This window comes from Astatotilapia calliptera, chromosome 16 (assembly GCF_964374335.1).
Source record: "Astatotilapia calliptera chromosome 16, fAstCal68.1, whole genome shotgun sequence".
In the NCBI taxonomy this organism is placed as follows: domain Eukaryota; kingdom Metazoa; phylum Chordata; class Actinopteri; order Cichliformes; family Cichlidae; genus Astatotilapia; species Astatotilapia calliptera.
Window position 1 is genome coordinate 31,121,919 of NC_137437.1, and position 27,934 is coordinate 31,149,852.

A 27,934-nucleotide genomic window follows, 5' to 3' on the forward strand; every position below is an offset into this window, starting at 1 on the left:
CACAGAAATATTATACCGAACAACTCGGAATGTTCAGCTCCAAGGCAGAATTAAAACACTAAAAAAGGAAATTGACAATATATTGACTGAAGAAGTGGAAAAAAAACTTAGATTTTTGAAACAGGATTATTATGAGAATGGCCCAAAGGAAGCTAGACTGATAGCACGGCGTCTTAGACAGCAGCAAGCTGTTAATACGATTCACAAGATTAGAGACCTATCTACAAATAACTTGCAGTATACCCAGGAAGCAATAGAAGAAACATTTAAGAAATATTACGAAAACTTGTATAAACAACCATGTTCCTCAAATAAAGATGAGAAAACTGCTTTTCTTAACTTCCTAGACTTACCACGTATTGGTACGCAGCAAAACAGCAAACTGACTGCCCCCATCAGTCATGAAGAAATATCTAGAGCAATTTCCAGTCTGAAAGCTAATAAATCACCGGGGGCCGATGGGTTCCCCTCAGAGTGGTACAAGAACTTTAAGGAGGAGTTGATACCAATGCTTCAATCATCATTCAATCATACCCTTGCGGAGGGTGTAACACCTCCCTCATGGAGAGAGGCGATTATCTCAGTAATCCCTAAAGAGGGAAAAGACACCGAATATTGTAACAACTACAGACCCATATCGGTTCTTAATGTGGACTACAAAATATACACATCTATAATCGCTAAGCGATATGGAGCAATTATGACAGACTTAATTAATGAAGACCAAACTGGCTTTATCTCAGGACGTAGAACTCAAGATAGTATAAGAAGGACCCTCCAAATAGTTAACTCGATACAAACAAAAAAGGGCAGTGCGGCCCTAGTAAGCCTGGATGCAGAGAAGGCTTTCGACAGTGTAGATTGGAACTTCCTATATGCCGTGCTTGAAAGGTTTGGTTTTGATGACGGTGCTGTGATGTGTATCAAATCTATTTACCAATCTCCTACAGCTCGAATTAGAATCAATGGCAGCCTAACGGAGCAAATCTCTCTCGAGAGGGGTACCCGTCAGGGTTGTTGCCTCTCACCTCTTCTCTTCACTCTATATATTGAACCCCTGGCACAGGCCATCCGACAAAGTGAGGAGGTGAGAGGAATAAGTATTAAAGGGGAAGACCACATCATCAGCTTATTTGCAGATGATATCATACTCTACCTAGAAAATCCAAACCAAACTTTAATTCCAATGTTTAATGTAATTAATATCTTTGCTGAACATTCGGGGTACAAAATTAATGTGACCAAAACTCAGATACTGGCTTTCAACTATTTGCCATCTGAAGAGGTTAAAAATAAGTTTAGACTGAACTGGACTGCAAAACAAATGAAATACTTGGGTGTAACCGTGACTAAACAATTGAGTGACCTTTTTAAAACAAATTATGATAGGCTGACCACTCAGATTAAACACGATCTAAACCGATGGTCAACTCTTACACTAGACTTTAGTGCAAGAATCACAACAATAAAAATGAGTGTCCTCCCACGGTTATTGTACCTTTTCCAATCTCTGCCAGTTAAGATCCCAGTGGAAAAATTCAAGGACTGGGATAGGCTCATCTCTAGATTTGTATGGAATGGTAAAAGGCCTAGAATAAAATACACAACATTACAACTATCTAGGAAGCAGGGTGGTGTGGGACTCCCTAATCTAAAAGATTACTATCATGCGGCCCAAACCAGACCGGCGATAAAGTGGTGTGATCAGAACTTTAATGCTAAATGGAAAGATATTGAAATAAAAGTACGGGATGTCCCAGTCCAGACTTTTCTTGGAAATGAGCAACTTAAGAAAACCTTACAGCATTTCCTTGATCCTATAACATCCCACACTCTAGAGATATGGTTTGGCCTAGTTAAACAAAGTAAGTTGGAAAGGGAGGTTAAGATGTTAAACTGGGCTGCCTATGTTGTTGGTGATATACTGAGTGCTCACGACCCAGGATTCAGGAAGTGGGAACAAAAAGGAATAACAGCGATTTGTACAGTAATGAAAGATGGCCATTTGATGAGTTTTCAAGATTTAAAAGATAGTCTAGAGAAAACCAATTTTTACCGGTACCTGCAACTCAGAGACTACTTTTCAAAGGAAATACGAAGTTCGCGTACGTCTTATGGCATCCTGAATTGTATAATTAAATCATACAGGGGCCTCCAATTCAAGGAGATTTCTGTACTATATAAAAATCTAAGAGAGAACACGGCAACATCAACTGAATACATAAAAAAGAAATGGGAGCAGGAAATAAAAACTGATATCTCAACTGAGGAATGGTTAGGTATGTGTGAAACCCAGAACACAACGACTAACTCAAGATGCTGGAGAGAATTTGGGTGGAAACACCTTACTCGATTCTTTATTACACCAAAAATCAAAAGTAAACAGACTCAAGACAGTTTGCCATGCTGGAGAAGATGTGGTAACATGGAAGCACATCATACGCACGTGTTTTGGGAGTGCCTGAAACTGCATAATTTTTGGAAGAACGTGAGTCTTGTAATAGGCAATATCTTGGGCTACCAATTACCACACAATTTTAAAACTGTATATCTTGGGAATATTAGAGAGTATGTTCTGTACGACGACTTGTATTTGACAAAAATCCTATTGATAGCTGCAAAGAAAGCTATAACAAGAAACTGGTACAAACTGGCTCCGCCTTCATCACAAGACTGGTTAAATATTGTTGGAGAAATCTATGCAATGGAAAAAATGACTTACATTCTCAGATTAAAGGAAGATATTTTCGTTGCTAAGTGGGAGAAGTGGACATTGTATGGCACCAAGGAAAATTAATGAACGAACAAAACATTTAAGGTCTATGACTCTGTATATCTATTGATGCATGCCTGTATAAAAGTACATATATAAGCTGGAGTATGTATGCTGCTGAGCAAAGGCAGGCATGCATACGGTAGTTGATTAGAATTGGCACCCACACCTTCTGTTCGCTTTAGTTCTGTTTTGTTTTGACTGTGTGCTTGCATGGTTATTTCTCCTGTAATGCAAAACATGTCTATGTTTAAACTGTGACAAAACTATCAATAAAAATTACAGTGTCAAAAAAAAAAAAAAACAACTAAATATACCAAATATACAGCACAGTAAGAAAAACAGAATGTGAATACAAACTTTGAATTAAAATCTCATACACATTGATTGTTGCTATTTTTACAGTACAGCTTTTCTTTTCCAGCAAAGTGCAGCGTGTGATCAGCAATCCAGCAGATTTTAGCTGAAACTAAACTGATCGACAAAGAGGTTTTCAGGCGATGATGTCTGTAACGAAGCTAAAGTTGGGCAGATGTCCAGCTGAGATTCCCAGGACACGACTGGAGCAGGCGAGTCGACAATAAAAGAGAAGAGTTCACTCAAGCTGGCCTGCAGTGAAACACAGAAGGTTTAGTTTAAGTTAGCTGCAGCAGGAAAGGGATAGGGTTTAAACCTGGAGATACTCAGAAGGTGATGCATGTGATGTGATGCATTCGATGTGTTGTGATTTACTTGCAACAGAGAGAGAACATTTAGGCTACGTTCACACTGCAGGCAAAAGCGCATCAAATCCGACTTTTCTGACCCTATGCGACCCATATCCGATCATGGTATGACAGTTTGAACAGCACAAATCCGATATTTTCAAATCCGATCTAGGTCACTTTCGTATGTGGTACTTAGAGCTGGGCGATAGAACGATAACGATATGTATCGCGATATAACTTTTACTCGATAGAGAAATTAAGCTATCGCGATAGACCTCGCCGCTCTTGTCCTCTTAAAAAAAAAAAATAATAATAATAATGTCAGCCAATCCAAATTAAGTAGCGCAGAGCCGAACCAATCACAGCCGCAGCGTCACGTCGCGTGACTTGTTAGTACAGCACAAGTGCCAAGCCGCACGTGTGTTTGTTTGGGAAGCAGCCAGCGGGTAATGGAGCCAGCGCGTAATGGAGGAAATGAGTGTGCCGACTAGAAAAATCAACCGAGCGTGACCGAAGAGAAAACAGATGATGGTTCCAATGCTGGAGAGATTGTCGAACGGAAGAGCCATAGAAGTTCCGTAGTGTGAAGGTATTTCGGCTATTTCAAGTCTGACAAAAAAACAGAGTAGCGTGCACTGTAAATTGTGCCGAAAGCAAGTCTGGAAATACAATAAACTGGTGCATGCATCACACTGTGCGCCACGTTATTGTTTCGGTGAAATGAATTTCTACAATACTGTTAATTCTACTCTCTGCAGTGTTTAAATGCTTACATATACACACAGTTACTGTCCCTCCACACATACGACTCGGTTCTGCTTCTATGCCCCAGCGTTGTTTACTTTTTCCCACCGAGGCTTCTAGACTTCTGATTGGCCAACATTTCTGCACGGTTAGGAATCTAGCGCCACCTGCTGCTTTGGCATGTTCATAGCAGCGTTTTCCTTCATTTCTGCCTTTATGTGTGGACGGGATTATTTTTTAAAACGAAAACGGAAAATCTCCGTTTTCAAAAATACCCGTGTACGTGTGGACGTAGCCTCAGTCTCTGACTGGAAGCGCTAATTCGTCATTCGGCTTTTGTCAGACTAAAGTAACTGTTAAAACTGTTTGAAAAGCTAAGCTATACAACAAGGAGAGATTGAGAATTTCCTTTTAGTTCTCAGTTTATTTGATATTGACAAAAGTTAGTCAGTTTTGTCTGTTCTTCTGTAAAACAAACTAAGATTTATTTTTAGAATTAATATTTTGTTTCTAAGTGGAATTGACAATTTAGTCTGTTTCATTTGTTCTATTTTGAAACTTAAACGCTTTAGCGGCTGTCTTTTGTGTAGTTTGCAATATTTGCCTTTATTTATCTGAAAAAGTCTCATGTTCCTTAAGTACATCTACCCTGTTGAACTTATTATGGGAAATAAATATTTAAATAAAAACAAGCTGCTGATTATTTCACATTTTACTTGTGAGCAACGGCACATTTAAATCTTACAAATATAGTTATTTGGCTTATATCGTGATAGATATCGTTATCGCCTGAAATGAAAAAAACATATCGTGATATGAAAAAATCTCATATCGCCCAGCTCTAGTGGTACTGAATCCGATACATATGTGTTTTAGAAAACACTGCTGTTTGAAGTTTGTGACATGACTAGTCGCATTAAATCTGTTTTTTACATCACTGACACAAGACAGACACCAATTATCAGCGCCGGAGAAAACATCGCGAACGCTTCCTGGCCATCCAGTGTAGATGTCAGTGAAGCTGTTGGGAAAACAACGTTGGAGAAACGTGAACATTTTATTTGTACTGTATAATCTGCAGATTCTGACAGAAATCTGCAACTATCCTTTGAAGCACCGCTCCTCTCTAAAACAGCAATAAGGATCATTATTAGGCCATATGTAAATAACAAAATAACTTTATAACTTAAAGCAAAATTGGGAAACGTAAAGTCCGAAACAAGTCTTTATATTAAGGCCATCAGTCAAACAATACTGTTTGGTCTGGGTCTAAACAGAGCGCGTCGTGTGTGACGTCTTCTTTTACGCATGCGGGCCGCTTTGAGGGCCGTGAACGGTTCACACTAGAGCGTGTTTGCTGTCACATTTTATTTTTAGTGTGAACAACCAGACAAAAAAAATAAATAAATCGGATTTGATCAAAAAAAAAATCGGAATTGAGCATTAAGACCTGCAGTGTGAATGTAGCCTTAGTCTCCTTTAAACATATTTTTTTCTTGTGGTCTTTTATGCAAATAAAAGAAATGGCTGTTTGAACACGGCACAAAGCGGGCTCATTAAAGACAACCTGTAAATTTTGAAATTATCACTGGAGGTACAGATACAGTGTTGGTGAGGGAAAATTACTGTGTGATCGTTGGGATCTTCTGTCGTACGTCACTTTTAGTATTCATGTTTTCAACAGGCTACAGCTAAATGGTAAATAAGCTGTTCTTAAACCAGATCTTTAACGAGATCCAGATCCCAACGAATTAAGTCTATTTAAAAGGGCTGCGGGAAAATAAACCTAAAAAGAAATAATAAACCTACACTTCTTTCCAGGTCATTGTCCATTTCCATCATGTGGATCTCATTGGGTGGAGAAGGAGGTGGCGTAGGATCGCTGTACAAAAACAAACAAAAAAAAGATTGTAATAATGAATAAAAATTAAATTCAGACACACTGCAGAAGCATTTTTGTTACTGTTACTTACTTTGATATAAAAGAAGGTATTCTGCGGTGATATCCATCCCCTGAAGGTTCTGATGTTTCTGGGTGGACAGATAGGATTGAGCTCATTACACAGAAAGTAAACTGGATCATCTCAACATTATTTGAAAAGGTTAACACTTTATGACAGAGTTTATCTTTATCTTATGACAGAGTACCAGACAAAATTTATATTCACTGTTTTCTACAGGATTTTTATTTATTTATTTATTTATTTATTTATTTAGTTGTAATTTTCATGGAGGAAGTGATGTGAGAGGTGATACCGGGGGATTTGTAGCGTCCGAAGGCGGTGTCTTTGGGGATGTCGGGGTAAAGATAGACCAGGGGATTTCTGCTTCGCTGGGATGCCAGACTGTAGCGGTAAATGATATCTGGCAGAGGTAACACCGACAGCTCTTTCTTGGTGTATGGCTGTACTGCATGCACATGAGGCTCTACAGGGGGAAAAACACATATCAATACAAAGCAGGACAAACCACTGCAGTCAGCAAACACACAATTTAAGGTAAATATACTTTATAGTGAATACATAATTATAACTATTCTATTTCCTCCAGCAGAGTTATTTAAATTGTCCTCAGTGGGCTCAGTGAAGACAGACTCAGAAACATACCATCGTTGGAGTGGTCGACCCAGCTGAAGGTGACGGCGCCGTCTCTGCTGCTCTCACTGAACCGGATCAGAAAAGTACCGGCCTGTTTTTCCTGCAGCAGGAGGCGTGTCCTCTCCCTGCTCACGAACCCCATGATGGATCTGAAAGTCGCACACAGGAAACGCCACACCCTTCCACATTAGCACATCATCCGTATATGACTGTAATACAACTTTAAGAAATGTTGCTAATCTAAGTTTGGATGTCAGTGTGAAGTCGTACCCATCACGCCAAAGATCCACCAAGTGTTTCTTGATTAAATCGAGGATGCCATCGATCCAGATCCAGGCATTTTCGTTCTGCCTCACAGGAAAACAAAGAGTCAAGCCCCTGTGTGCTTGCTGTCAGACTCAAGGAAACTACAGGAACTTATCTTAAGACCCACCTTGGAGAAGCTGCTCCAGAACACCGTGCCGTCAGGATCATCATCATCTGCAGCAGCACCAACTGTTACATTTAAAAAAACAAACAAACAAACAAACAAACAAACAAACAAACACATTACCATAAAGTGTTTTATAGTATTTATAAATTTTAATATTAGATAGTATAGTACATGCGTAATCATTGCACTATTTGTTTGTTTGTTTTTACCTGTGCACATATTTTTTATTCTTCATGTGCACGTTCAAATGTTTGCACATCAGGGCTAAGCTACTTTGTATTTTGTGCTAAGCCAACTATGTACTCTGCTTTTTACTGTATGCTACAAGCTAATAATGTATTTTCCATGCTAATCTATGCTAACAATCTGCTTTGCATGCTAATTGTATCATTTCAGTAAAAATAATAGTGATTTCCAAAATGCGAAAAACTATTTTTGTACTGGTCAGTACTGATTTTATATAAAAATATACATTTTTTAAACATGCAAGTAAATATTTTTTTTACTTTGATCCTTAGTGATATTGTTTTTCAAAACCAAAAAATACACAGAAACATCAGGCTTTTAAGACTACGCACAATATGCAAGATATATCTTTATATACACAGCTTAATAACTAAAATGAGCTCTAAAATTAACTCCCATCAACAACGCAAATGAAATATAAATGTCTTTTTAAAAAGTAATTGCAAAAAATTAGCTTAGATTTTATTTACTTACCCATAATTTTGTCTCTTAGCATGAAGAGCTGTATTTCATCGAGCCCTCGTTTGCCAACGGTCAAAAACTGCCAGCTCAGCACCTGTGACAGCTGCTTCCAGGTGAGAGGAGGAGGATTCAGGAACAGTGACAGGTCCTAAAGGGAAAAGTCACAGAACCACAATGAAGTTTCCTGACTTGTCTTAACAGATGTTACTAGTGTTTGTTGGCTGTAACAAAATTTTACCCAAGGTTCACTGGTGGACACCATGTTCCACCACATGATGGAGGCCCAGGCATTGGGGACTTGATTCGTGCTGGAGATGACGACCACGGGCAAGGAGCTGGCCTGGACCGGCAGCAGAGGAGGAAACCAGTCAATAAAAGTACAAACCCTCCACCACAGCAACCATTTTTAAAGATCAGGACTAGAGAACGCCATCAAAGCTGAAGTTCATGCTGCTTACCTCGATGTTGCACGTTTGTCCTGCGTACTGAAACTCTGTCACAAACTTGATGATGTGCAGCTCTTCAGTGACTACCAGATGGTTCTAAGGGAAAAGAAAGAAAGTAACATGAGTAAGGCAGCAGCTCACGTCTCTAGTATTTACCTCTGCTTACCCTCAAGATTTTCCATCAAGATTTATAGGACTACATACTACTGAAACGTGTACAGTATAGTAATGCTCATAAATGCTCATGTGAAAAAAGACAATTTAAAATAAACTTCTCTTACCGCAGATGAGCTTTTGCTTCTTGATTTTCTTTCCTTGAGCGACTGAAAAAATATAATTTTTTTATAAGAAACTACAAGCTGTACTGTATAAAAGAACATATGAATGCACAATGGTTAAACATAAAGCTTTGTTAACGTTGAGGATTTTCATACCATGTGCCCAAATTCTGCCATCAAGCCTCCATCTGTGTCCTCGTCCAACACCTTACAGTCGTCTCTGTTGAAATCAAAGAGACGGAACCTGCGACAAGTACAAAAAGCATCAGTACTCATTTATTACAGAAATATAAACTTTCATAAATGTATATTTCAGATTTTAGTCTACCTACCCTTTCACTGTCTTGGCTTCTGCAACATCCCTTATTTTGGTGGGGAGAAAAAAGACAAAAGGTTTAAAATTTAAAAAAGGTCTTTTTAAAATAAAAGTTCAAAAAATAAATATTTCCATCTGAACTCTATGCCACTCTTTCAGACCAGCTTTTCTTTCACTTACTTGTCAAATACAGGTTTGACTCTGAACCTGCATTTGAATTCAGGGATGTTTGCCAGGAACCTGAAAAGAGAAAAGACATTTCTTTATGTTTTTTTAGTTTAGCACTGGTTATTTTGGGCCCAGTAAACACGTAAAAAGGTCTAAGTAAGCTCATAAACTGCTTTCAGTCAAAATGTCTCATCTCAAAACGTAGCTGCTAACTCCTGTGCTTGTTAAGAAACAGTTTGTCTGTAAGAATAATTAGCAGGTAAAAGGAAAGTATACCTAATGAGGTCCATCTGAGACCTCAGAGAGAAAACTGCAGTCAAAATAAGATGAACGTCAGTTTAATAAAGAAATGTTTTAGTTTTGGGGATCAGACCTGACCCTAAACTGTGTAAAGGCCACAGAAAACTGTGGGCAATATAAAGTTTTCACTGATTTTCACATTTGACCCCGTTTTCCCCCAACATTAAACTGCTAACAAACAGACAGACAAACAAAAGGAACTGATTACATACTCCCATTACATTGAAGCGGTGAGTGACATGAAGTCCCAGCTGACATTTGGGTTTCTCAGACATACACGTGTATAAAGTCAGTGCATGCTTACCTCACTGTGATACTGAACTGCACCCCGGTCTTCAGTATCAGAGGACGCTGTGGAAATTTCTGCATGACGGGCTGTTTCTCCACCACCAGAGCGCTGCAATGCCAGACCACAACAGAACATGTCACTATTCATACTGTTGGTGCATCAGTGTGTGTGTGTCTATACATGTAAAAAAAGAGTGACTCACTTTGTGACTAGTTTTATTAACAAGGACAGCCCAAATTTCTCCATTTCTGGGATTGAAGTAGGGAGGCAGAAGGCAGGGTCAGTGCTGCTGTATTTGCTGTTCTGGTCTTGAAGTTTCTTCAGCTGTTCGCAGACTCCTAGCAGCACTTCGGCGACAGTCGAAAACCTGCACACAGAATAAAACAGGCACAAGTGCTGAGTGTAAAAAGTCAGAGGAAAAACAGATTCTCTTAGACATGCAAAGGTGAGCAGAACAAATGAGCTCTAACCACTTGTCCAGGTGGTCCAGACTGGTGTCATCTTGACTTCCAATGCAGGCCAACTGCTGCCTGCGCTTCCACTCTGGCAGCTCCACATCAGTGAGAGTCGCCACAACCTTTTCTGTCTGCTTTAAAATGTTAACCAACTGATGCAGCACAATCTGCAAGACAAAAAAAGAAAAGATTCATATGTGCGCATAAGAGAGGGAAGAGGTTTCACCATCTGACCAGTGCAGACATGATCTCTCACAGCCCGCAATAAAATCTGAACACAGCAAAATAACAGTTAAGGAAAGGTTACCCACCGTAACCCAAGGTTCTATGAGTATAACTCTGAGAGCTGTCATCTATGTTGCTGTTGGCTGTATCAGCTTATATGACTTATTTGCATTTCAAATGGCAACGTCTGAAAGGGGAAGACTGCTACGCAAAGTTGACTTAGTCCTACTGCCTATAGGTTGCTGGTTTGTTCAACCAATCAGTGCAAGGCATTTCCACCTATGTTTTTGCTCAAAAATATTTCCCCAGAAAAACAATGTTGCATTTAGTCATGATTTGGCAAGCTGCCAACATCAACATGACGCCGTGACAACATTGCTCCATGGTCACAATGCAGCAGTAACGTTACAGTACAGTGTAAATGCGATGTCACATTTATGCTGTAAAAACATTTACAATTACAGTTTTGTAATGTTACTGCGACCTAGTTTTACATTTCATGCTAGGATTAGGTAATTATGTATTATGTAATTTGAAACATGAAGTAGAACAGACCAATAGCAAATAATAGATGTTTCTACTAAACTGCCCCAACCAGTTTGTTTCTAGATTTCTATGCAAACAATCATGAAAGAAATCTATGACATGAACATTTTCTATGAAGCTTTCATAATAATTGCACAAAATATCAAAATGAATGTGGTTTATCCATTTAGACTAGTTGTTGTAGAGACCCACCCTTTGGCACATCCCAGCACACCCACTCACTTCACCAGATGCACCTTGTTTAGTTCTCTCACCTTTGATTGGGTGTGGTGCTTGTCCTCAATTGCACTCACCTGTCACACATTATATGTCACACATTATATAAGGACTGCATTCACTTTTGGCTCACTCCTTCTTCACTTCCACATGGGGTGGCAGCTGAGGTGAGGTTCTAGTTGGGTTTTATTTTATGTCTTGTTTAAGGGAATGAGTAACTTAAATCTGTTTTCCTGTTTTCTTTCGGCTGTGGCAGTCCATGTGTGTCTTTGTTTCCTTCCTTCTTTGCCTTATTTATTTGAGAATAAAAGGAGAACCCGGAGAATAATTCTGAATTAGATGGCTGCTTATTCTTATTCTAACCGGATGAGCCCATGATGCTGATTGCTTAAGCCCTGAACCTTCCTTCCTTCAAAACACTAGTTTACACCACTAATGCCAACATTTCATCAAACATTTACCATATTATTATTATTATTTATCATACCTCCTTTCTTTGTGTTATGAAGACTGCATGTTTCTGACATTCCTGATCAACAATATGTTGGGACTGGGCCATATCAGTGTGCTCCTCCACTGGAAAAGGAAGACAAGACACTTGTGTCAAAAACAACTGAGTGACAAACCAGACCTGCCAATCCTGCCAAGCAACTCCTGGGCTGACAAATGGGACTGAACTAGTGGCCACTTGAGGTTGACTCTGACAGTGAGTCAGAGTCCCCATAGACTCCCATATTAAAATGCCCAAATTTACGCCACAACATCACCTTGTTTTCAGCCTGTTACAAAAAACAGGTTTAATCTTTGCAGATACTTCCCTCCTTCCCTACTTTGAAGGGCATGGCCAGTATGACAGGTGACAGAGGCATCGGTAACTGTCAGATGTCTGCTGGGCTTCCGCTCAAATAACTTGAGTCACTGCAGTGTTTGTGCCTTTTTAACGATGGGCAAGGGCTGTGTTGAGTTACGGCCTCAGTTTTGATTAGTGAAATTTCTAGGATTTTATTACTAATCACACTGCTAAAATTAATAATTTAATGTCATCCACACTTCAAAAACCAGTAGGTAATGGCATGGCGACTATGTCCATCTTTTATATACAGTATGTGGTCGTGCTATCGTACCTTTATTTTGCCAGGCCATCAGAATATAGTCCAGTTTTTCATTCAGACCCTCCAGTGTCTTGATTTCCTTCTTGGTCTCCTACATTAGAGTAAAAGTGCATTGGTTTAAAAACCAAGAGGAAAACATTTATCCTTCTTGGAAGGCTGAAAATAAAATCCCAGTAATCTTACCAAAGTCTGTCGCTTCAGTTCATTGACTTTGTCGTCCAACTCTCTCCAGCTTTGTTGCATGCTTGAATTATTGCAACTCTGACAAAAACAAGAAGGTTCTGTCACATGTTTGCAATTATTATCAAATATTTATTTATAATTAAAATTTATATTTACTTTTCCTTTCCTCTGGTTGTGATCACAGTTTCGCTCTAACGTGTTGCCATATTTGCTTTGCTATGACTCACAATGCTACGTTTTCTGTTAGCATGAGCAATTTTTACAGTTCCACCTACTCACTGGTCCGGGAAAATGTATTTCTGCCGTTAATTGTAACTCTCTCTATAAGCAACCCAGGCACATGTTTACAGTTAGTGTGCATCAAAGTTATGATTCTACTAAAATCTTTTCATATCTACTTTTGGTTAACTGCAGTGACCTTGGGACAGACCTGTCTGTGTAAATATGACTTAGGAATGAAACCAGGCTCTTCATTAGAACAGCATTTAACTGACCTGAGGCTGAGAGACCGACGCCAGAATTTGCTTTTCCTCCTTCAGGCATTCAGACAGAATTAGGGCCAATTTCAGCGGCTCACCCTGCAAATGCCCCTAAGGAGCAGAAAGAACCACGCAAATCATTACTGGAAGTGCATTTTCAAATAATTTTTTTTTTCTGCACAGAGCATCATATCTGTTCTACCAGCAGGTCGTCCTTCATCCTGGAAAAATCTGGCCCCTGCAGAATATTGTTCTCCTGAACAGAACGATACCACTGCTCTTCTAGAAACACCAGGAGAGCCTGGAAACAGGTTCTGGCTCTGTGCTCGTCCACAGCTGCCGAATCCCTAATGCAGAGAAACAGAAGATTTAACTGCAGGACTGCATCTGTTTGCATGTGCTGAAAAACAATTTACGATTTCACAATCTTCCTTACATCATACTGTACAACTTACTATATTATTAAGTTAAAGCTCTTTAATCTTAGACCATAACTATTTTCCCTGCTCCTGCATCCAGCCCCGTCTTACCAGTCCTGGTTCTCGATCCAGGTGCTCAGATAGTGGCGAATCTCTTTGGGAAATCTTCTCTCGTACAGCTGGCAGACCCGGCTCTGGAGTGCAGAGTCCAGCTTCAGAAGGGCCTGCCACTGAGCCATCTGCAGTCACAAAGACACGAACCTCTTTTTACGAGTTCAGGGCCTCTGATTGGTCCACAGATGTGATAGGAGTCTTTACCGTTATTTTCCTCCATTTTATTAACAGAAATACATCTTAATTTAAGATAAAGTTTTATATAGATTAAAAATCTGTTTTTACGTGTGGCCTGGCCAAGAGGGCAGCCATGACTATAACCATATATAATCATACAAATATGACTGACGCTCACTGAAAATGTGTACCGCCAATCGTCAGATCACATGCTGTAACAAGTGAATAACAAGTGCAGTTTCAAAAGTGATCACACTGACAGTTTTCTTAGTCCTTAAAAGCTGACTTAAACTCCCATGCAGTTATATTTATCTTATTTATCAGCCAAAGGGAATGTCTGTGGACACAGAGAACGTGGAAATCTCAAAATAATTCGAATAAGCACAGCACCAAAGTGACGTGTGAGTAATGATGACCTGATTAGTTTTATGTGTTTATGTAATGCAAAGCGATTGTGGTGGCGTATTGATGTCGCCAGCTATCGGTAAATAATGTAACTGAGCTCACTGGAAAGTTTTACCCCGCTCTTTAATATAATCGGAGGGGATTTCCAAGAAATGCAACAACACCGCAGCAACTTCAAGAACCGAGGATTTTCATTTATTTACATTTGCCTTTTTAACAGCTTTTATCAGACAATTACCTACTTCTAAAAATCAGGATCGCGCACATTTTGGAGGAAAAGTGGGCCATAAGCTGCGCACAAGGCTGCCCGCAATAGAACTAAAGTTGTTTCTTTGCGCAGAAATCATGACTTACCTTGGTGGGTGGCTCTTTGTCGGACAGGTGAAAGCAGGACAAAAATCACAAGCGACCTCCAGCCTTCTGATCTGGCTGTTAATTCTTGCCTTAAGAACGAGGACGCGAACTTCCGTTGCACACGCCCACTCACACTCACCACGTGATTCTCCAGAACTCGTCCTGAGTGCGTAAAGCTGGAGGCCGCACAGCTCGACATCCGGCAAGTCACAAAGTAAAGAAAAAATGACAACAGCCAGATGTTGAAACCCTGAAAACAGCTGTTTTCTGTGCAGGTTTCAGCTCAGTTTGGTGGGTTGTTGCACATCAGCGCGCATGAACCCGTTTTTATCCGTTTTTTTCCACAATACTTTTTCTTTCTGCACATTTCTATTGCACTGTTGTGTCTGCACTGTCTTGTGTCTGTATCGGTCTGTACTGTCTGGTGTCTTTGTTTTGGATTTTTGCACCTTCTTTTCCCCACACTGCTAAATCCCTGTAATCTCTTCCCAACAACCTTTTTCCTATTTAGAAACAAAATTACCCTCTACAACATGGGTCTCACACTGGCAGCCCGGGTGCCACTATATTGACGTGAAGAAATATAATGCAGCTTGGCTCTTGAAGTTACTTTTTTTGTTAGGGAAGATTTGTTTGTTGTTGAGTGCAATGCTAAAATAAGTTATTTAAAAAGCAAAAAATGAGTTAATATGAAGGCAGTATAAGAGAATTATTTGTAAGGAAAACTATTTTCACAAGCAGTCAAAAACTATGTCTGCATTTCATAAATACAAAAGAAATTACAGCAGAAGTGCTGCCAGATGTCTGGACAGAGTTCCAATGTGTTTATTTGGAAGTTCAATGAAAGGCTTAGAGAGGGGAGAAGGAAATTCGTTCACATTTGCAGTTTCGTCTTGTTGTACAATATTTGAAATTTGAAAAAACAAACAAAACACTGGGAATATTTGTGGGTGTTTTCTCATTTGTTTGTACTACTTGAACACTAAAATGGTCCTCACATGAGATGACAGTGCCAGCAGTGGCCCACGGCTCATTTAAGTTTGAGAACCCTGCTCTATAATGTAGGCAACAAAAAAAATAGAGCTATGTTTTATTATCCTTCTTTTTTCTGCTCATGTTCTATTTAACTGATTTAAGCTGAACATATTTATTAGAATTAAAATTTATACTGAAATCAAGTTTATACTACTATGTTATTTTATTATTAATACAGCACAAGATTCAGTTGCCTTTGTACAAAAACAGCTGGTAGAAAAGTCCTCCAAAGAGCTACTTTTACATTCTTACTTTGAGTAAATATCAGAGACAGTACTTTTTTACTTGAGTAAAGAAGTTGAATCAGTACTTGGATTATGTTTTAAACACTAGCATCTGTACTTCTACTCAAGTACAGAATGTCTTACTTTTGGCACCTGCGTTACTAATCTGAAGATCCAGGGTTTGATCCCTCGGTCCTTCAGTCTGCATGCAGAAGCATCCCTGGACAAGAACAGACACTGAACCCCCATCCATTCACTGAAAAATGCTGTAGCTCCACCTACCACCCCCGCTTCCATGTTACTTTTCTTTAAACTAGAAGTGGCTATATTTGGATGAGAGGATGGGGAGCTGAGCTTTCAGCTCACAAGTTTCCTCCATTACTCACACAGGTGTAACTCACAGAGACAGAGTCCAGAGGTCAAATTCTGGGACTCAAAGGAGTGGAAATGCCGAAAAGACATTAACACCTCCCTGTGTCTGAACACACCTGTCAGTCAAAGCACCAAGATTTACTTTTTATTTTGGCATTTTTGATCTTCTGTAATACAAAGTTGTACTTTTTAAGTCAACATTCTTTAAAAAAAATGTTCAGCCATGCTGTTGCATAATAACCTGACTGTGGTCAGAGGTTCACACATACAGTAAATAATCTGATTAGGAGTAATGGGGATTCATGAATAACATGGTATAAATAATGATTTATTCTTTATGATAATAATTTCTGAGCAGCAGCAGCAACACTGAGACACCTCAGCCGTGTTTTTTGCTGTTGTTGGTTTTTTTTTGTTGTTGTTGTTTTAACTTCCGCAAGAACCCAAATACAGCCTCACCCTTCAACAATCACCGAGAATCACGTGATTCTCCAGAAACGCCGTAAGTAAAAACCGCCAAGCAGCAGCAGCTGTTACATGCCGACGTCTCACTTCCTACTGCTTTCGAAATAAAAGCACAAAACCTCGGTGCTATTTCAGTGAGGTGGCCAGCAGGGGGCAGGAGAGCTGAGCGACTGTGTGAATGAGTTAGACAAAGGGAATCAAAACACTGCGTGTATTTAACTTTTTTGCCAATAACAAACAGGTAAAAGAGACAGATGCAGACATAAAGTATCAAAATAATGTCAACTACAAAAAACATAAACAAAACATGTTCAGATTGATTTATATACAATTCATTTCTTATAGAAAAACATGACTGAACATGCAAAATATTAAAGGCACAAAACCAGCATGATACAAACTTTTCTTTCATGGACAACAAAGCAAAATATGCTTTAAAAACACATTAACCACAAACTCTGTAAAAACAACACCCTCACGGGAGTCACGATATTGACAAAGGATTCAAAGAAGCTCCAGATGCAGATGTTTTTTTTTCTTCCCTCTTTTTACTCTGAATACGGAGAGCTCATCTGTAAACGCAAAAAGAAGAAAAATATTAGCGGCATAACATCGGGACAGATTCAACAAATTCTAAGATTAAGCAAAAAGCAGTCTTCCGTTTCAGCAAGGCTAATCAGAGGCAGTCTTCAATTATTTAATCTCAGCCTGCAATCACAGGTCAACAAGACATGTAATCTGATTACAGACAGACTGTCGGCAAACACAAAAAACAATTAAACTCCATTTAATCCAAACTTAAAATCCTAAAACATTGACTTCATGAATATTCACATCATGTCATGTGAGACAACTTTCCATCAGTGTGATTGATTACAACACAACAATTCATCAATCACTGATCAGTGTGCCATGTTTCAACAGTGTTTGCAGAAATGTCTCTGCACTGTTCTCAGTCTTTACGCTCAGGAGTTAACGATAATAAAAATGCTTGCTATAAATACAGAAAATATACAAAACCCAGCTTTTCGGCGTTTGCCACTTTGGTCCTAGTCGCAGTAATGTGTAATCTCTAACTTCTGATCTTTTATAGACTACGTTGACTTGAAACAAGCAGAATAATGAATTTACTGTTTTTATTATGAGGTTTCCAGAAGTTTTCCACATTTGACCTTTTTCTATTTTAGCTCTACTGCACAGAGCGATAAGAGTTAAGAGTTATAAGACACATACAGTGTCTTATTCATTTACAATAATAAAATGCATATTATTACCAGTATTATCCACTAAGTACAATAATGTAAACTTACGGTGTCGATGTCGAAGCACAGGTGCTCATTGAGCATGTCAAACTCTCCAGGTGTCATCGGGGGCTCCGGAGACTGACACGACCGCGGGGTGGTGCTCGCGTTGGAGCTGAAATACATTAAAAGAGACATTAAAATACATTTTGCCTGTTTTGAAATTCTGTTTAAGGTTAACTGAGCTCGACTTGACTGAAATATTAACTCACCGCATTTCTGAGATGGGGATCAGGGTTGATGGGATGTAAGGATGCACTGGAAGTTTAACAGAGGTTTATATTAATATTTAATTCGACCTGAGAATTAGCCTGAGAGTTTCCCAGCAAAAACTTGAACACTTCACCTCATAATTAGATCTTACCTTTGCTGGGCTGGCTGTTGTAAAGCCGCCCGAAGGCCTCGTCTTTGGGGATGTCGGGGTAGAGGAACTTGAGTGGGTTTTCGGGGACAACCCCGTCTGAGATTACTTTGTAGTCTCGAATGATGTCGGCGAACGGGAGCGCGCTGAGCCGGTTTTTAGTGTAAGGCTCCACAGAGTTAAACTTCACCTCACCTAGTGTGAAAAGTTACTGTTAGCAAACTTTGTTGTCCACTGTCAGCAAAGCAAGTAAAACCGCACAGATTTTCTATCAACAAAGTTTATTTAACGGTCTTATCATAGTTAAAGGTTTGGTATACATTTGCATTTTATTACCACACGTGGTCTGATGATGTTGGTTTATGGGAAATCTCACCGTTATCGCCGTGCTCCACCCAGGTGAAGGTGATTCCGCCGAGGTGGCTCTCGCTGAAGCGTAACAGGAACGTGCCTGGCTCTTTGTCCTTCAACAAGGCTCGCTCCATCTCTTTACTCACAAATCCCATGATGTAGCTGCGGAGGCGGAGAAAGACAAAAGAAATTTAGGTTTTTGGTTTCAGCCAGTGAGATCTGTTGTCCAATTTCACATTTTAGATCTGCCATTCATACGAAGTTTATCCTAATGCATTTTGAAGCTGCACATTTCTAAGACAGGGTTGTAGTCTGCAGGTGATATCTGGCACCTGCAGACATCCATTGATGCTATTTTTTGGGATAAAGCCTTTATAAAGGCGTCTAAATTTGGCTGACATACACACTTGAACTCATAATAATTTCTGTTGATTCAAACTCTAAAAAGACAAGAAATCCTCCCAAAAAACCCCTTAAAAATTAAAAAACCTCTAACTACTAAAGCAGCAGCATTAACAATAGATGTAAGCATTAATTACCTAATAGAAATGTATATTTATGCCACATTTTGTTTTCATTTAGTTCTGTATTTACATTCCATTTGAGTTTCCATGTATTTGTCCTTTCCATTTCCTTCTATGCAAATGAGGGCTTAAACTTGTCTCTGATTGGTTAACACCAGATGCTGTGCTCACGGCAAGAACGCATATTGATATTAATAAATTTAATGAAAATTTATTTTATTGTAATGTAATATTAAATATATTAATATTTTATAAATGTATCTAACTGTTCTGTCTTTGCCAACTGATGTTGGCAGTTTTGGTCCTTCATATATGTTAATGATAGCGGTTCATGTATCTAATAACCCTTTCATCTTTTTGTGGAGTTGTGTTTGTGTGTTTGTTTGTTTGTTTGTTTGTTTGTTTGTTTGTTTTTAGAAACATTTTCTGTTTATGATCTTTCAGCCGGGACACGATGACCTACTTCTCATTCCAGACCGGCAGCAGGTGCTTCTTGATGAGCTCCAGGATCGAGTCGAGCCACATCCAGAAGCTGAACGGCTTCCCTGGAATATTCTCCTGTATGATTGGAAGAAAAGAGAGTGAGAACCTTCTCGGAATTTAAATTGAAATTAGATACGATGTGGGATAAAAATACATGACCAACATTAACAACACGGCAGAAGGTTTTATGACTGCCACTAGATGGCACAATAACACAGAAAATAATGGTACTATGCCGCTCATGCTCATATTATCTAAGACTCACCTTGGAAAACTTGGACCAGGACACTTGATAGTCGCTGCAGGAGGCATGCTGACCTACAGAGACAAAGAGAAACTATCATAAATGGCCGTCCCAGGAAAACAAGGTCAGCAGCTTTTTAGTTATTCTCTGAACTTGTTTTAGAAAATTCTTTGAACTCTGTGAGCAGCAGCACTAATGTACTAGTGTGACCTTCCCCGTGTGGGCATAAAGTGGTTTTACTACAGTTTCCGAGACAAACAGCATGTTGTCATGAAGCTTTGAGGTACGAGTTCTCATCAACAACAAACCCACCGAATCAAAACGCAGCGCATACGCAATGGCCTTTCATGGTGCCTTTTTCATAGGCTTCAACGGTAATCTGGGAAATTTCAATAAAAGGTAATATATCTTTCCTCCTGGAGCTTATTTATCTCATAGAGCAGGGTCTGTGGAATGATAATGAATATAAAAACCTGGTCATCTCTTCCTGCCTATGTTACATCCCGGTAAAGCAAAATTTTTAACCAAACAGGTAAAGGAAAGGAAAAGGATGTTTAGCTACAATAAAGATGAAAGTACAGAACCAATGTGAGAGAGAGAGAGAGAGAGATCTCAGGGTTTGTTTGTTTTTTGCCTTAATTCATTTATATTCATACAATTTACTATTTTCACACAGTGGGATGCTGAGCAGACAGATCAGGAGCAGGCGATATACAGCGGGGTGTAAAACTGTCTGCCCCATTCCTGATGTCCTTGTGTTTTGCATATTTATCACACTTAAATGTTTCAGATTATACAACTAATTTAATATTAGAGAACACAGCACGAGTAAAATATTTAAATGTAAATGATTATTTCATTGATTAAGAGAGAAGTTATCCAAACCCACCTGGCCCTGGTTGAAAAGGTGATTGCCCCTTTTGTTAAATTGTGATTAACCACATCGTTTGGAAAGCAAAGTTTAGCGTCACTAAACAAACTCAGGCCTGATTACTGGCAGACCTGCTGAATCAAGAAATCACTTTAACAGAACCTGTTTGACAAACTGAAACTAAATACCTCAAAAAGCAACTTATCATGAGCAAAATGAAGACTGGAGTGGCCTGCTCAAAGTCCTGACCTGAATCCAATTGAGAAGCTGTGGTTTATGCTGGAAAACCCTCCAATGTGGCTGAACTGCAACAATTCTACAAAGATGAGACAACTTCCTCCACAGTTATTAGGTTTAGGGGGCAATCACTTTTTCACGCAGGGTCATGTAGGTTTGCATCTTTATCCCTTAATAATAAACACCTTCATTTAGAAACTGCATTTTGTGTTTACTTGTGTTATCTTTGTGTATTATTTGAATTTGTTTGATGATCTGAAACATCAAAGTGTTACAAGCATACAGAAAACAGAGCATCAAAGAAGCTTCAGCTTCATTTTTAGCTTCTTTGATTTGTTGGGATCTGATTGGGTTAAAAAAACAAAACAAAAAAACCGCTGTTGTTCATCACCTTTAATGCTACTTTTGGTCTTTTAGAGTGATTTGTTTGACTCATCAGACCAAGCTCCCTGTTGTTTCACGTGAAGTCTGGCTCAGCTTGAAGCAAACGTGTTTGCTTTATGCATAAACGGAAGTGGTCAGCAATATATAAGAACAGCCACGCTGGAAGGGTGATTCACTGGATTTAAATGAGGTAAGGCTTTTCATTTTTATAGACCCTCTGATCGCCCCTCAGAGTTTCTCTGCTATGCTGACTTTGACTTTATAGCTGGACCAGTCTGATACTTGGCTCGAATAACGTTTCTGGTTCTTCCCCTTTTAAACTGAGCGACTTTCTGGAGTCTCTGCACCACCTACATGCTTGAATATCTCTGTTGGCGTGTGGTTTCACAATGACAGAGGTGTCGCTTCACCCTCCATAAACAAGTAAACACTCTCCCACCTCTCTTTAGATGTTTCTGCCTTCAGCTTTAACTTTCTGTCCTAATTAGCTTGTTAGCTTGCAGTTGTCTTCTTAAGTATAATATTTTACTGTTTGCTGTGTTGGAAGATGTTTTTCCAGGTTAACGACTTTAAAGCCACATTTTTTTTAATGTATTTTTTCTTAATCTTCAACCTTTGCGAAAGAACAAAACTAAAAGACAAACATACCAAAGAGCTTTTCTCCCAGCATGGTGAGCTGCTCTTTGTTGAGGCCTCGCCCGGCAAAAGTGGAGAACTGCCAGCTGAGGACCTCAGAGAGCTGGCTCCAGCTGGCCCGAGGAGGGTTCCCAAAGAAAGCCAGGTTCTGTGGAGGAAGATGGAGAAGGTGAGGGAGGCTGTAAAGCATAAAAAATGAAAACAAACATCTCCAAAACAGCTGGAGAACATGAGCTACAGTTACAGAAGAACCAGAGTAAATGGAACATCAGCAGAATTTGTTGTCACGCTCTGGAAGTCAAAGACTTGGAATTTAAGTCAGTTTTCTTCTTGTTTTATTTATGAACTGATGTTAAACTCAGGAGATGGGGGTGAATTGCAAGATTTATTTGTAATTTATGTCATTTTGATGCTGTTAATCGCGCATCTGTTTTGGGAAAACCAATTTTAGAGACTTGAAAAATGCAGAAATGCCCTGTGAAGATCCGCACAACAGAGGTCGACTGAAAAAATAAAATCTGTTTCTTTCTTTATTATTTTATTTTATTTTAAAGATAATAGAAATGAATTTATAAAAACAAAGGCTTTTAACAAAGATGTCCAGGTGTGTTCAAATAAGTTGAGCTGAAAGTGAGGTTATGTTTGATTCAGCTCAACTTATTTCATTTAAAACTTAAACTTTCAAATGAATGAATTTTCTGTTTTTAGAAGAAGTCCAGTATGGCTCACCCTCGGCTCATCAGTCAGGAGGTTGTACCACATGACGGAGGCCCAGCCTCCAGGCAGCTGGCTCACATTGGAAATCACAACGAGCGGCAGGGAACACGTCTAGAAAATAAAAATAAATATTAGTAAATTATTTTGTAAATGAACAGCAACAAAAACAAGTTTGAAATAGATCTGCTCTGCCGCTGACCTCCAGGTCGATGGTGAGGCCCTGCACCGTGAAGCAGGCCTCAAAACTGAGAGAGTGAAGTTCTTCTGTCACAGAGAGCAGGCCCTGAAAAATAAAACACTGAAACATCAACTGGCGTTCAAAGGCAGATTCATTGAATATGATGCACAAATCCATCTGAAGCAGCATTAATGGTCACTGCGGAGGACAGAAACTGCCAAATCAGGAGCAAATGATGCTATACATCAATTAATATGTCATTAAATACATTAAATATTAATTAAGCCTATACATTAAATAATTTACAAACTATGGCACTGATAGTTTTGCTTCAATATTTACTTACCTTTGTATTAATTCCCTAATTTATCTACTTTCCCATTCAATGTTTACATTTATTTAAATGTATTAGTTACATGATGTATTTCTGAATCAACCATGAAGCATGGGGTTGTGTCATGAAGGGCATCCAAAAGCAGCTGAAAATCAATTTAGGTCATATCTTATAAATGAATAAGACCTATATGGATTTAAAATAATGATTTATTTACTTTAGAAATACAAATAAACACAATACACTGCAAATAATAAAAATATAATAAATAGAAAATTTTATGGGAAGAAAATACTACAAATAGTACAAAAAATGCAAAAGAATACAATTTTTTTTTTTTTTTTTTTAATCAATTTAGATTATTTAAAAAAAAAATCCCTACACTTTTTGTGGACTTCATTAAATATGAACTTATTTACAGAGTCTCTTTTATTTGGCAGTTTTCGTCCTCCGTAGATCATCTACATTTCTTACCTCGTTCCCTTTGGTGCCGTTGATATATTTCTTCTCTTTCAGCTGCTGTAAAACACAAACTCTGAGTGAGATGACTAAACACCATTTTAAATAAATGGTTAAAGGTTCAATGAAAGAACCAGTTAAACAACTGTCAAGATTTGTTAGAGTTTTGTCCTACCAGATGTCTGAACTCCACTGAGAGGCAGCCGTTTGAGTAGTCCTCAATGTCCATAACTTTAGTGTTGTTGGTCAGGATGAAAAACTGACGACTTCTAAGGAGAAAAGGAGAAAAAACTTGATTTTCTTATCAATGTTTACCAGCATCCATCTATAAGATGGACTTAATTCAGAGGATGAAGTGTTTGTGGATTGTTTTAGACAATAACTTAAACCATATTTAAAATCTGTATGTAGTTTTCAAAATAAAACACTCCACTTATTTTACTGTAAAGGTTTTTAAATCAGGGCGATTTTAAGAAGGTTCAGCTGCAGACTGTCCTTCCTGCAATGTATAACACCGTATATAATCTGTCAATACATGTATAAATCTAAAACAGAGATCTATAAAAGAAAACCAAGCTGATTACATTTCGCTGTAAATTTTTTTGTTATAATTTGCAGATGAAATCTTTAAAGCCCACATATCTTTATGGATTTTTGAATAACTGACAAGTCAATAAGTTATAACAAAGTCAAGTACATTATGCGAGTGTTTCCTGTCTTCCTATTTCCTATTGCTTTTCCTGTCTGTTCCAGTGCGCGGTATCAGGCTAACACTACCAGAAGGTGGCAGTAAACACCAGCTGTTTAAACAGCAAAAATTGAAGAAGTGCTACTTCTATAAAAGTGAAGTTCAGGCAATTGGTTTTTAATGAACATCGAGTATTTTTGCTTTGTATCCTACTGAGAACCGAGGAAAAAAGCAAGAGAACAAGTAAATCTATCACGGCATGCCTGTATTCATTCACATCTCAGAAAACATTCTTAATCACTCACTTTTCTTTTTTTAATCCATTTGCTTTCAGTAAACTCCTATAGCTTTTAAGGTGACTTTAACCCAATAATATGTTTTTTCTGCATCTGGTTTTACAGGAAGTTAGAGGCAAAGTTCCCCCGAGGTGCATGTTTGGTTTCCAAGTGCTTTTTCAAACCATATTTACACCTGGTAACGCCAAACAAATAACACGCCAGTGAAGCCATAAAACAGGAAGCTTTAGGGCTGATTTTGGCTTTTAATCTTTAAGTTTTTACCCCCTTACAGACATTTCATTATTTTTTTTCCAGTCTTGAATTTGTATGATGTTAAATCAGAGTGGATATCCCTGTATGAATACCTCAGGCACAGATGCTCCGCCCACCTGCTATTCAAACCTTTTGCTTTCAAGGGGGAGCCTATCAGAAGTTGTCTTAAAGAGGAAGAAGCTAAAACAGGTTATTTCATGTAGAGAATTAAATGAGGGGGTTCTAAGGTCCAGTATTAGATAAAGTAGTATTATTTCACTAAACCATGCCTAACTACTGTATTAGCGAGCAGATTAGGTTGCTTTTAATCTGGTGCTGTTTCCTGTTCTTGGACATTTAGTAGTAGCACGCTTAGACAGTTTGTACTCACACTCTGCCCGGGGGGAGGTCCCTGCAGAAACACACAAGCACAGCACACAACATTTTTACCTTATTTTTATTCAAGCAATGAAGACAGGTTTACTGTGGGGTCCATTTAATAAGAAAATAAATCATCTTACTTGTCAAATGTTGTTTTCACTTTCAGCTGATAATCCACTTCTGGAAGTTTAACCAGGAGTCTGCAAGAAATCAGAATAAACTGAAACAAACTGCAACCCAACAGCAGAAACAAATCCTGAAACAACAAGATGTCACATCACCATACCTGACTTTGGTGGTGAACTGTACTCCAGTCTTAATGATGAGGGGTTTCTGTGGATGTGTGGGCATACATGGCTGCTTCTCCACCACAAATGAACTGTGAAAAAAAACCCACACCTCGATTTACAATTTCACTTTAACACCCCGAGCTTGAGAGAGAACATTCAAACCACAGCTGGCCGTGTTCCTCCTCCGGTAGTTACCACCTTTCGGTTTATTGTCTAATGTGTTGTCAGAAGCTGAAGCAGAGGAGGAAGTCGTGTTTTTCATTTTTCAGAGCACTGAAAGTTGTTCTGCACAAAGATGAATTGGGCTGGGATCCCTTGCACTGCTTATTACACATCTGCATCTCCTCCTCTCCCGTGTGGCATCCCTCAAGGCTCAATCCTGGGACCACCTCTGGTTTCATTATATAGGTTATCTTTCGGCTAATAACTTAACAGCTTCAGTGGTATCTAGTACCATTTCTTTCTTTCTTATCTCAGTGAATGTGTCACTAATTAATTAATTGTCCTTTATCTTACTCCTGGTAAAACTGGGGTTTTTGTGTTAGGCTCTGACAGTTTCTCTAATGAGACCCAACATTAAATCACTACTCTTATTATTATAGATGAAGCTACACAGCTGTCAACAGGTCATTAAAATCATTTCAAGCTTCAGCAGCAAAGAGATATACACAAAAGAGAATCAATAACTGTGATTCAGCATACTCTAAGTAGATTCTGCTACTCAAACTATTGCACTTTTACTTCAATTTTAGTTTTGTTTAATAAATTAAAAGCATCTAAATACTTCTTTTCATAACAGGGTTTAATTTTTTGTGCAGCTAATTTCAGAGGTGGGAATTAACAAAGTAAAAATACTTTGTTATTGTACTTAAGTAGAATTTTTAGTTATTTGTACCTTACTTGAGTATTTGTTAACACTTCATTCATTTCAAATTAAATATTCTTGTTCTGTGTCACCACATTTAAAAAAAATAAAAATCATAGAAATACCCCCACATGCAACACAGATTTCTTTCACAAATGCTAAAGGAATAAAATGTCTTCTGCTGAGCTGTGTTGGTACCTCTTGATGAGATGGTAGATGAGATATTTCACTCTCTCTTCCATCTGAGGCTTTTGCAGGGGTATTGGGTCGCTCTCATAGGTCACCTTCACCACCAGCTCCCCCAGTTTGTCCAGCTGACGCTTGATCTGGAAAAGGCTCTGGGCAGTCAGGGTGAACCTGAGAGAAGCGAAGAATAGGATGAGGGCAGAGAATTTATCTGATCTTTATTTAGTAAACTACTTAACTGACAACTGACAATTATAGAAGATCGTTTCTGCCACTGAAAAAGAGAAATGGCTGGCAATTAAAAATCGGGGCGATCGTGGCTCAAGAGTTGGGAGTTCGCCTTGTAATCGGAAGGTTGCCGGTTCGAGCCCCGGCTTGGGCAGTCTTGGTCGTCGTGTCCTTGGGCAAGACACTTCACCCGTTGCCTACTGGTGGTGGTCAGAGGGCCCGGTGGCGCCAGTGTCCGGCAGCCTCGCCTCTGTCAGTGCGCCCCAGGGTGGCTGTGGCTACAATGTAGCTTGCCATCACCAGTGTGTGAATGTGTGCTTGAATGGGTGGATGACTGGATATGTAAAGCGCTTTGGGGTCCTTAGGGACTAGTAAAGCGCTATATAAATACAGGCCATTTACCATTTAAAATAAATTAAAAAACAAAAACAAAGCGTTTTTCAGTCACAGAAACAAGCTTCCATAGTAATTATACTAACGAGTTAGCTATATAGTTAACCAAGTAATATTCGTGTCAAGTTGGGCGACATATAGCATATATTTTACAGTATATATCACAGGGTGTCATATGTACTGGGAAATTAATATTCAATCTATAAATAAATATTTATTAGAAATAATGTATACATTTATTTTTTTGTATAATGAATTTACTTCAGTTGGTGTTGGTCCTCCATATATCTATATAAAAGCAGATATACAAATGGTACTTAACTATTACAAATGCAACAGATATACAACCATATGTCCTGTTTACATAATTTATTAATATTATTTTAGCATTTTTGGGCTTCCATACAAAGTACTGGTTATGGACAAATCAAGTGTGTGATCATGTATGAGTTGTATAGTTTTAATGTTTTATTTGGGAACAGAATGGTGTGTATGTGTAAGTTTGGTGATGGAGTTTTTATTATGAATGAATGATGAATTTTTATGAATTATTATGTCTATTTTTATGCTTAAGGACAACAGATGGAAATTAGCCCTTGGCTATAATCTGGTATGTTTACATTCATGTAATTTTTTTTTTTTTACATTTATGTTCATTAACATGCACTGTCCTAAATAAATAAATAAATAGATAAATAAATAAATAATTAGCATTAGCAGTAAGGATTTCTGACTTTTTGTTGGAGGTCATTA

General features: G+C 38.6%; 1 protein-coding gene and 1 long non-coding RNA gene across 3 annotated transcripts in view; one reads left to right on the top strand and one right to left on the bottom strand.

Annotated features, from left to right (window-relative positions):
• Positions 1-2,324: 2,324 nt before the first annotated feature.
• The window catches only part of stat4 (signal transducer and activator of transcription 4), a 35,071-nt gene continuing 9,461 nt past the window's right edge, over positions 2,325-27,934 (bottom strand). The window contains exons 9-47 of the mRNA XM_026144484.2: positions 26,573-26,731; positions 25,506-25,598; positions 25,360-25,419; positions 25,230-25,250; positions 23,796-23,889; positions 23,636-23,680; positions 22,849-22,932; positions 22,662-22,760; positions 21,945-22,080; positions 19,826-19,878; positions 19,541-19,635; positions 18,579-18,715; positions 18,206-18,397; positions 18,054-18,099; positions 17,851-17,956; positions 14,445-14,474; positions 13,506-13,633; positions 13,178-13,322; positions 12,991-13,086; positions 12,497-12,574; positions 12,326-12,404; positions 11,689-11,777; positions 10,230-10,381; positions 9,962-10,126; positions 9,775-9,867; positions 9,183-9,242; positions 9,019-9,048; positions 8,843-8,930; positions 8,690-8,731; positions 8,421-8,504; positions 8,201-8,302; positions 7,975-8,110; positions 7,255-7,316; positions 7,092-7,168; positions 6,831-6,970; positions 6,481-6,651; positions 6,198-6,255; positions 6,034-6,106; positions 2,325-3,382 (exon numbers count right to left, since the gene is read on the bottom strand). Of these exons, the coding sequence (XP_026000269.2) occupies positions 3,233-3,382; positions 6,034-6,106; positions 6,198-6,255; positions 6,481-6,651; positions 6,831-6,970; positions 7,092-7,168; positions 7,255-7,316; positions 7,975-8,110; positions 8,201-8,302; positions 8,421-8,504; positions 8,690-8,731; positions 8,843-8,930; positions 9,019-9,048; positions 9,183-9,242; positions 9,775-9,867; positions 9,962-10,126; positions 10,230-10,381; positions 11,689-11,777; positions 12,326-12,404; positions 12,497-12,574; positions 12,991-13,086; positions 13,178-13,322; positions 13,506-13,633; positions 14,445-14,474; positions 17,851-17,956; positions 18,054-18,099; positions 18,206-18,397; positions 18,579-18,715; positions 19,541-19,635; positions 19,826-19,878; positions 21,945-22,080; positions 22,662-22,760; positions 22,849-22,932; positions 23,636-23,680; positions 23,796-23,889; positions 25,230-25,250; positions 25,360-25,419; positions 25,506-25,598; positions 26,573-26,731 (3,748 nt within the window). The 3' untranslated portion in view covers positions 2,325-3,232. The remainder of the gene's footprint in view (positions 3,383-6,033; positions 6,107-6,197; positions 6,256-6,480; positions 6,652-6,830; positions 6,971-7,091; positions 7,169-7,254; positions 7,317-7,974; positions 8,111-8,200; positions 8,303-8,420; positions 8,505-8,689; positions 8,732-8,842; positions 8,931-9,018; positions 9,049-9,182; positions 9,243-9,774; positions 9,868-9,961; positions 10,127-10,229; positions 10,382-11,688; positions 11,778-12,325; positions 12,405-12,496; positions 12,575-12,990; positions 13,087-13,177; positions 13,323-13,505; positions 13,634-14,444; positions 14,475-17,850; positions 17,957-18,053; positions 18,100-18,205; positions 18,398-18,578; positions 18,716-19,540; positions 19,636-19,825; positions 19,879-21,944; positions 22,081-22,661; positions 22,761-22,848; positions 22,933-23,635; positions 23,681-23,795; positions 23,890-25,229; positions 25,251-25,359; positions 25,420-25,505; positions 25,599-26,572; positions 26,732-27,934) is intronic.
• Positions 20,063-21,486, top strand: LOC113007679 (uncharacterized). 2 transcript variants are annotated; one of them, XR_013902200.1, is made up of 2 exons: positions 20,063-20,203; positions 21,352-21,486. It is a non-coding gene; the product is annotated as an uncharacterized LOC113007679 (long non-coding RNA). The 2 variants fall into 2 exon arrangements; XR_003269933.2 differs by having other exon boundaries at positions 20,075-20,203; positions 21,330-21,486.